The sequence below is a fragment of the Thunnus maccoyii genome, chromosome 8, assembly GCF_910596095.1.
Source record: "Thunnus maccoyii chromosome 8, fThuMac1.1, whole genome shotgun sequence".
NCBI classification, from domain to species: domain Eukaryota; kingdom Metazoa; phylum Chordata; class Actinopteri; order Scombriformes; family Scombridae; genus Thunnus; species Thunnus maccoyii.
Window position 1 is genome coordinate 17,500,342 of NC_056540.1, and position 10,306 is coordinate 17,510,647.

A 10,306-nucleotide genomic window follows, 5' to 3' on the forward strand; every position below is an offset into this window, starting at 1 on the left:
GCTGTCTGTCATTGTCGTCTCCTCAAAATAACGCTGGAGTGAGTGGGGATGTCCCTTTTGGTGAATTAAATTCCTCTGTCATCGCTGGGAGGAGCTGAGACACTAGTGAGGGATGCGAGGAGCCACCTCAAAGCACCCAGTATCAGTTTCAGTAATTGTTCCTCTAACTGGATGACTCAGCGCTTAATAAGCCCCCCCCCCCCCCCCCCTCTTCCTCCTGCTCGTAAACACAACAAGCTCCACTCTGTCCTCATATCTTCTTGGAACATCCCCTTCGTATCTACAGTTTGGAGATGGGCGTAACCAATGTGATGTAGCTCAAGAGCTGTCACGCTGCATTCACTGCAGGATGTGGGTCAGAGAAGAGTTCAAACTTGTTTCATTTGTCAGAAAGTGAAACTCAGACAGTCATTGCCACAGAGAGCTGAAATGGCGCAGAAAGGAGATCAGTTGGACCGAGAAACCTTATCTTGTTCGATTTGTCTGGATCTACTGAAGGATCCGGTGACTATTCCCTGTGGACACAGCTACTGTATGAGTTGTATTAAAGGATTCTGGGATGAAAAGGATCAGAGGAAGATCTACAGCTGCCCTCAGTGCAGACAGACCTTCTCACCAAGGCCAGTCCTGGTGAAAAACACCATGTTTGCAGCTTTAATGGAGCAATTAAAGAAGACTGGACTCCAAGCTGCTCCTGCTGATCACTGTTATGCTGGACCTGATGATGTGGCCTGTGATGTCTGCACTGGGAGGAAGCTGAAAGCCCTCAAGTCCTGTCTGACTTGTCCGGCTTCTTACTGTGAGAAACACCTCCAGCCTCATTATGATGCAGCTCCATTAAAGAAACACAAGGTGGTCGACCCCTTGGAGAAGCTCCAGGAAAACATCTGCTCTCGTCACGATGAGGTGATGAAGATGTTCTGCCGTACTGATCGGCAGTGTATCTGTTATCTCTGCTCTGTGGATGAACATAAAGGTCACTACACAGTGACAGCTGCAGAAGAAAGGACCGAGAGGCAGAGAGAGCTCGAGGTGAGTCGACAGAGTATCCAGCGGAGAATCCAGGACAGAGAGAAAGACGTGATGCTGCTTCAACAGGAGATGAAGGCCGTCAATCGCTCTGCTGATAAAGCAGTGGAGGACAGCGAGAAGATCTTCACTGAGCTGATCCGTCTCATCAAGAAAAGAAGCTCTGATGTGAAGCAGCAGATCAGATCCCAGCAGGAAACTGAAGGGAGTCGAGTCAAAGGGCTTCAGGAGAAGCTGGAGCGGGAGATCAGTGAGCTGAAGAGGAAAGACGCTGAACTGAAGCAGCTCTCACACACAGAAGATCACACACAGTTTCTACACAACTACCCCTCACTACTGTCACAACTCAGCACATCTACAGACTCATCCAGCATCAATATCGGTCCTCTGAGCTACTTTGAGGATGTGACAGCAGCTGTGTCAGAGCTCAGAGATCAACTACAGGACATCCTGAGGGAGAAATGGACAAACGTCTCACTGACGGTGACTGAAGTGGATGTTTTACTGTCACAAACAGAGCCCAAGATCAGAGCAGGATTCTTAAAATATTCACGTGAAATCACAATGGATCCAAACACAGCACATATTAAGCTGTTATTATCTGAGGGGGACAACAAAGCCGAACAAATGAGTCAACAACAGTCTTATTCTAGTCACCCAGACAGATTCACTGTGTGGTGGCAGGTCCTGAGTAGAGAGAGTCTGACTGGACGTTGTTACTGGGAGGTGGAGTGGAGAGGGGAAGGAGTCGGGGTAGCAGTCGCATACAAGAATATCAGCAGAGCAGGAGACTCATATGAATGTGGATTTGGATTTAATGACAAATCTTGGATGTTAGATTGTGACACGGATAATTCTTTATTTTGGTTCAACAATATCTCAACTCCCGTCTCACATCCTCGTTCCTCCAGAGTAGGAGTGTATTTGGATCACAGTGCAGGTATTCTGTCCTTCTATAGCATCTCTGAAACCATGAATCTCCTCCACAGAGTCCAGACCACATTCACTAAGCCTCTCTATGCTGGACTTTATCTTTATAAAGGAGTCACAGCTGAGTTCTGTAAACTCAAATAGACAGAAGTCACTTCAGACTTCATGTGTCAGATTCTGTGTTGTAAATCTTCTTCTTCTTCTTTTTTGTGAGAGCTCGTTGCTGTGGTGTTTCTCAACCGCACAGAGATCAACTGTCAATCAAACTGTCATTGTCAATACTTTTTTTTCTTTTCATTTGTTGCTCTGTTGATGTTTTGAGTTTCTTTAAATGTCACTTTTTCCTGTGTGTTTTTATCATGGAGATTATCGCTGCTCATGATGACACCTTTTACCTTCACTGACATTTCTTCAGATGAAAATGTGAACTTCTCTTTGTTCTAAATCATAGTTTCATGTTTGTATTGATGTATGTGTGTGCTGTTGTTTCTCTTCCACTTCAGCGTCTTAAACACTTTTTGCCACTTTGTAAATTCATAAAGAAATGTACAAACTGTAATTATCATGATTATAATCAACTAGGAGATCATTTATTGTGTTCTGGGTTAAACAAACTGATTGTGTGGATGAAGTGAATCTGTACATGAAATCATTGAACAAGAGTCATTTAACAGACTTGGATGTGTGAACAATCTGAAGCTTTACATGATCAATAAAGTTGCTTCTTCAACAATGATTACACTATTTCCTTCTGTCTTCACATCAGGATCTCATTCAAAGCCTCTGGAGAAAATGTGAAACTAAAATTAGAGTTAATTTGAGGCAGTTTTCCACCACAAAGCACAGAGCTCATGTTCAGGGCAGACAAATGTTTGTCAGTCAGTCTCTGTACATTCAGCTTTCTTCACTAAAGCATTTTAATACTTTTGAGACAGAGCTAATTTTAACACCTTATACTGTTGAATAATCTAATCTATAACAATACATATATATCAAACTGATCAAATGTTTTATGTGTAAGCGATTGACCTAAAGCTGTCAGATAAATGTAGTGGAAGTATAAAGTAGCAAATGAAAATTACAAGTACCTCAAAATTGTACTCAAGTACAGTATTTGAATAAATGTACTTAGTTACTTTACACCAGTGGTCCTCAACTTTTTTTGGGCCAGCGCCCCCCTATCCATTATCCAGGTCCCTTACTGCCCAGGATCAATTAAAATGAAGGCTAATTGTCTCCCCTGAATATTAATGTTGATTATTATTTTGTGTGATATCATTACAAAAGCTTGTCATTGGATGCTAAATATCAGATTTATTTAACTGGACAGTTGGAATATCATTATCATTAGTTTCCCATTCAGGGAGTAAAAAAGCCATGTGGATAGAAATTATATTTATGAGTGTTAAACAAATGCAACGGTTAGATATCTGACTGTCAAACTTTGATTAGGTCTCGTTAATGATCACAAACAGCAGTATTTCAGAAAGCAGTGATTTGGTGCCAGACAAAAAGGCATTCATATTAATTGTTCCAACGGAAAAGTCTGAGGCCACTGGAAAAAAGCGGGATATGTATCTATAGCTAAGGTGTGCAATAGAATACTGGCGGCATTTTTTCTTGTTCTGCGCCATTTTGCTGATAAGATAGATAAGATAAAAATATGATTGTTGTTGTTTTATGATGCCATCCAGTTGATTAAACAATCGGATGTCAAATAAAACAGTCAAATAAAATAACCAGATCAAAGGCCCACAGGCGTTTGGTTTTGGGTTGGAGGGGCAATTAGTGACTATGTTTAATTTTTTCTAACATTAAACTGGTGCATAAGCACTTGACAGGCACAATAGAGCATTTTCAGGTAGTTTTCTTCAGTTGGAAGTTTGAATTACTGGTATTTAAACATTATTTTCACTGTTGTTTGCAAGTCTAGTTCAAAGATTATTTTAGGATGAATGTTTTCTCTTGAACTACACATCAGTGAATGCTAACGTTAGTCCTCCCTGGTCTGTACCTTCACCTTGTTTATCCCACTTGCATTTCATAATTAATAATAGTCTACTATCTAAAGCACATAACAATCGAAGTTTATTCAAATATGTAGCAAAGTTGATTAAGATATGTTGGCTGCTGAGCCCCAAAAGACAGAATATTGGTTATTTTAGCTCAACCAAAGTGTGTTTCTAAGCTGTAAGTTGCTGCGAAGATACTGTAGTTTGTTGCTACGCAGCACTATAATCTGGGACATAACAGATGATTTGTTACATGTTGTTTTCACATCATTGTGATTCATCCTGAGAGGAGAACAGAGGCCGCTCGGGGAAAGTAATTCCTAAGAAGATGAACAGTGAATCCTCATCACCACTCTTCCCCAGAACTTGACGTGACTTCATGAGAGGACATTATGTCCTCGTTTAAAATGTTTCTTTCTCCTATTCAGTTGTTTCATTTCTCTTTCCTTCACTCTGTACTTGACTTTCACTCTTGTTTCTTTCTCACTCAGTGAGCTGGAAGCCTGGATGTCAACCTTCTGCCAATTATAACAGAGGACATTTGAAGGCATTACAAACTGTTTATCTTGCAATCTGTTTGTTTGTGCTTTTATATTTATTTAAACAGTAGTTTGCAACGCAGTTACTGTTTATACTCATGACTAAGTTTTGCTGGCAGCTCAGGATATTATAATTAACAGATTTACATTGAACCGCTGTTAACCCCTGTGAGAGGGCATGAACCTTGAGATTTATTTTTTCAAACATACTTGAATATCCTTGGCATATTTTAAAGCTTTTGAATAAAAGTTAAGTTCCATGAAGTTGTCACTTGTCTCATCCTCTTGTGTGTCAGATGTTAAGGGTTACACATTTTTTAATGTTAAACTGATCTGATTTCATTACTGGACCATTAAGATTGAAGACATATTGTTATTTACAGTATATGTCTGCAATTTATAGTTTAATGACATATTAATATGAATAAAAAGAAAACTTTTCAGTTGTTTATTGTAACATTTACAATAAGGAACTGTACATGTAGATTATAATAGCAACACTGTAAAAATACTTTTATTTATAATTATATTACTGCAGGCCGACAGTATCAAACTGTAAACCTCACATCCTACAGCAGAATACTGTAATAAATTTTATAGCACTTAACTGTTGAAGTAAATTACGGTAGTGAAATTGTAAAAATGGTAAATTTACTGTAATTTTACAGGAAAATTTGTTAGAATGTATCTTTATCTCATCCAAAAACAATTTATTTGTCCCATTTTGGACATATCACAGATATACAACAGACTGCATTAATGTTATCTCAGAACTTTTTATTTCCTTGTTGAGATAAAAGGCACAAATCCGACTTTATGGTCCAGCTCATACAGATTTATAACGTCTGTTAATATCTGACTTTTGTTCCAGATTCTTCATTGCAGAGTTCAGAGCTGCTGTTCTGAGATCAGATTTCCTTAAAGGACACTTCTGGCTAAAGATGAACACAGAGAGTTGAGACTGTGAATCCGAAGACCTTAAAAACCTCCTGCTGTGAGTTACATGTTTGTTCTTCTTCTGGTTGGTTTCCTGGTTGAAGCTGCTGATTAATTTCATCTTCACTCATCAGCTTGATTCAGATTATTTTCAGCATCTAAAGGCAACGTAACCAACAGTTTTCATCATGTTTGTGTCTGCGGGTGTTAAAACGATCTGATAACAGTAGAGATGGCAGTTATAGTGATGTGTTATGTTGCTTTGTTGACTTCATTGGTGGACTAAATGAAACTCTAGAAGAAAGAAATAAGATTATTTCTTAATACTTACATTGATAAATATAACGGCTTTTTTTCATTACTAAAGAATTGGAGTTTTTTGAATTGTTATTTTAAAAAATAATAGTTTCAGAACAGGATTAGAATAGATTTATATTTTAAATATGACAGAATATTGTTTCTTACAGCAGCAACCGTAATGTTTCCATCATTAAAGTCACTAAATAAATTCAATAATATCTCACTTGAAAGAAATCAGAAATGTCAGTAAAATAAATAATATTCCTGACATTAAAATACTGAGTGAAGTTTAGAAAGAATGAAGAATGCGGACATCAGTCAGTATCTTCATCCTGTCCTCCTCCTCCTCCTCCTGCCAGTAGCTAAGTTTACAAGAATTTAACAAATTTTAACACACATTACAAACTAAACTAAACACAAACACCAACAAATAGAGCGGAGGAGAGGACAGAGAAGCTAGTGTGACCATAAATGACAGCAAAACGCAGTAGAGACTCAGCATAGTGTCCCCTTGTGTCTACACAGGAGGCGTTCAGGTACAGTGTTGAGCGCAGGTCACCCACATTTTTGAAGCACTCAGAGCCGAAGACATGAATTTGACTGTTACTCATGTAAAACGGAGGAAAATAGACTTGACAGCACTGTGAAAAAAAGAGGAAAACCCTGATGTCTAATGATAAAATTGTGAAAATGAGCATTCAAATGTAAACTGGCATTAAAAACAGACACATACGAACACCTCAATGCCCCCCTTTCAAGAATATTGGTTCCAGCACCCCCCGCCATTCTCTGAACGCCCCCTGGGAGACGGTACGGCTGCCCCTGTTGAGAAACACTACTTTACACCACTTGTAATGCAATGAGTCCATAAGATGCATTTATACATTTATACAATATCAAAATGTCTCACTAACTGCGCAAGGCTGTGCAGAAGGTGAAACCAAAGGTGAAAGGAAATCAGATATAGTATTCCAGGCATCTTGAACAGTTTTATGATATGTTATGTGCCTGTCTATTTGTGGGAGATGATAAATAGTTTTACACATAGACAGTACATCTAAAGATCATGACAGTTGGCGTCCAGGTGTCTGGTTGGGATTGTTAATTGGTGTGAGGTGGCTGCCGCTGTGATGTGCAGTTTATGGAGAGTCAATATATTTGTTGCACATTCAATACAAAGACTGAAGTTTAGTTTGTCACACTTACATGCAAACTGGATTCAAGTCTGTTCTAAGGTCACAATGGGGACCAGAAGTGAGGATTCATGGTGTTCGGTCTGCTGTGTCGCTGCAGTCGTCTACTGTGAGGAGACACTTCAGGAGAAGAGTGCTTGCATGATGGTAAACATCACTGTCATAGAAATACAAGTCAAACATATAATATCATTGGTGCTTTATTATTAATGCCAGACACATCAATGTTAATGATTTACAAAAAGCAAATTACATAGATAAATGTCTCCTAAAAGGCATTTTACAAACTATATCAATAAATGAGTGTTGTCATAGCCTTAGACTGTTTCCCAGACTGTATCATAGGGAGGGACATATGCCACAATGACTCACATTTTCAGTCAAGTATGAGTCTGTTTCTCTTTTAATAGCACTGACAACTGCAGCGGCGCCGGATGCTCATATCCACAAGGAAAAAGAAAAAGTCTGTCAGTCATTTCCTATCTGAAACAGAATCAACCCGTTCACGTTGTCTCGTTGTGTCTGAGCAGTTTATCGAGGACTTGCTCGAAGGACGAGGAGGGGACCGGGCTGAAAAACTCGGTAGGGGACGGAGAGTCCTGCTGGTCCGGAGTGGGCTTGGGCCAGCGCTCGTAGAACTTGACAAAGAACAGCGGGTCTTTGAAGGGCCCCCCATAAACGATGGCCTGCATCAGGTAGATGAGGGCCACAACCATTGAGCTGATGAGGAAGAAGGGGGTGAAGGGCCTCAGGTGTTGCCAGGCCACCCTGAACCCGTAGCCCAGGCCGCTGAGCCCATCCTGGTTCCCTATGTGGGAGGTGTGGCGGGAAGAGTCTGGCGCCGGAGTGCTATCAGGAGATTCGTCATCCGAGTTTGCAGCCATGATACAGACAGCAAGACAGGACAGTACCTGGGTGTCTTCTTTACTCTTTAACTGCTCTGTTAGTGCTCACTTTCCTCCAAAAATCAAGGACCATGAGGAAGAAAACAGGCCATAGAGACAATCCCAGTGGTGCGGTTTCTCAAACTTATCATGCATGGTACCTGGGCAAGCGGTGTCCCTCTGGCACGCTACGATAGATCCCGCAGGGCTCAAATCCTCCTGACAATCATTCCTCTCTGCACGTTCTATATAACTTCTGTCTTATCCTGCCGGCAGTTTCCTCCCCCCATGAGTCTCATGTGTTGGATTTAAATGTCGCTGCTCCCGTATGAGCTTTAAGAGAGAGATAGAGAGGAAATGAAGAACAGCGGGTGATCCCTAAATAGATATGACACCAAGTGACAGGACACAGGGAGGGAGGGAGGAAGGGAGGGAGACTCTGCTGCGTTTGGTGGTCTCAAGTTTAAGGAATGGGGCGTGTGTACCAGCTGTACAGGTTACAGACATCAAACACACTCAGTGACTAAAAGAGACACACACACTTGTCAATGAGATTGTAGCAGCTAGAGGACAAAACCATTTATGTTTAATTTATTACAGCTCTGATAAAACTACACTGTGGCTGCTACAAGAGTACGTGTCTCATGCATTTGAGCAGGGCCGTAGGCAGTTTCAAAAACACTGAGGCCATGAGTCCATGTCCCCCCAGTCCATGAGTCCAAGTCCTGTAAGTAAGTCCTTTCAGTAAATTGTATATCCCAACATAAAGCTTTAAGTGCAGTTTCAAAGTCTTATTAAAAATGACTCATTCTTATGGAGAAATACTCAATACTGATATGAAGATAATATCAAAACGTCTCAAGTATCAAAAGTTTTAATGCTTTGTCAGATTTGTAGTCTTGTTTGCTGATATTTTTTTTATCATATATTTCTTGATTTAAATCAATTTTCTAATTTTTTACTTTTATTTATGTAGACAAAACTTTTTTTTATTTGACACTGATGCATTGAGAACTTTGATAAACACTCACCGGCCACTATAGTAGGAACACCTGCGCAATCTAATGTGATCCAAGACAACAGCTCTGCCATAAGTTCTACTTTTATGAAGCATTACACTGAATGGTGTTCCTAATATTTTGTCCACTCCATTAACATACACGAGGGGGGCAAAATACTAGGAACACCATTCAATATAATGCATCCCAGTACACCACCACCCAGTATGACCTCAATAATAAACAAAGTAGAATTATCACCTTTCTGACAATGTTAACAAAAACTGAAAATGTAGAAGCTTCATAAAAGTAGAATTTATGGCAGAGCTGTTGTATTATATTGCATTAGATTAAACAGGTGTTCCTAATAAAGTGGCCAGTGATTGTATATGTTAAATGAAAAAAGGGGTCAAACCATATATGTAGTATATTCCCCGAAGTAAGTTATTTGATTGGCATCAATATCCATACTAGAGCTGCAAGGGTTAGTCAATTAGTCAATCAACAGACGTTTTATCAGCAACTATTTTGATAATTAATAGTTTTTCAAGCAGAAATGTCAAACATTTGATGGTTCCAGCTTCTCTAATGTGAGGATTAGCTGCTTTACCTTGTCTCATAATTTGGAGTTTTTGACAGACATTTTTCATTATTTTCTGAAGTTTTTAGACCAAACAATTAATCTATAATTGAAAAAAAGGCCTAGTCAACTTTATGTATATCAAGTATATCTAAATACACTTCTTGTGAAATACCCACCATGTGTAAGTTTTTAAATTGTAGAATATATACTCTCCTCATGTTGCTACAATCCCCCAAATCCTCAGGGGGAAAAAAAAATTAAAAAAAAGAGGACATGACCTCCTCAGTTTGAGCTACATCCCTGCCTGCACATTACACATAAAGTATTAGTGGGAACTTGTATTTTTCAGTTCCCAGAAGTGTCTTCATCTATAACATCTACATTCACATTTCAAGTCAACATTTAAAGGTACTGTGAGAAATTGTGACTGTTTGGGTCACAGGCTGACACATACTACACATCATGACCTGACTAATATCAAACTTTCACACTCTGATGTGCACTTAACGCCCTCGTGATCCAGCAGCTGCTTTTCAATCTGTGTTGGACACATTTCAGGCATACTGGAGACGCTTTCGTGTCCTCAAACAACCCTCGTGCGTTCCTTCTTCATGTCTAGAGCCTGACAAACACACACCCTCACACACACGTACATGACGGCTCAGCAGGAAACCTGAGACCACAGCAAAGCTGAGAATGTCAACACTTAACAGTGTTTAACTGTGCTGCGGAGCACTTTGTGTTTATGCAGGCACAGACACACGACCTGAGCACAGTTTGAGCTCTTAAGTTGGGGCATGAATGTGTTTGCAGGGAGTTGAAAAAGGTCTGGTGACACAAGTGACTTCACGGATAAAAAGCGTCGATAATCAGTGCATCCGAATAAACAGGCCTAATAGAGC

General features: G+C 39.8%; 1 protein-coding gene across 1 annotated transcript; it reads left to right on the top strand.

Annotated features, from left to right (window-relative positions):
• The first annotated feature begins 339 nt into the window (after window positions 1-339).
• On the top strand, window positions 340-6,340 carry LOC121902330 (E3 ubiquitin/ISG15 ligase TRIM25-like). The gene is made up of 2 exons (XM_042419591.1): window positions 340-1,434; window positions 6,272-6,340. The coding sequence occupies exons 1-2, from the start codon at window positions 430-432 to the stop codon at window positions 6,338-6,340; spliced, it is 1,074 nt and encodes a 357-aa protein (XP_042275525.1). The 5' UTR covers window positions 340-429.
• The last annotated feature ends 3,966 nt before the right edge of the window (window positions 6,341-10,306 follow it).

Coding starts and splice junctions, on each gene's coding strand:
- LOC121902330 (XM_042419591.1), top strand. CDS start 430: ATGGCGCAGAAAGGAGATCAGTTGGACCGAGAAACCTTATCTTGTTCG. Junction 1,435..6,271: donor CTCTGAGCTACTTTGAGGAT/GTGACAGCAGCT, acceptor GTGTCTACACAG/GAGGCGTTCAGGTACAGTGT.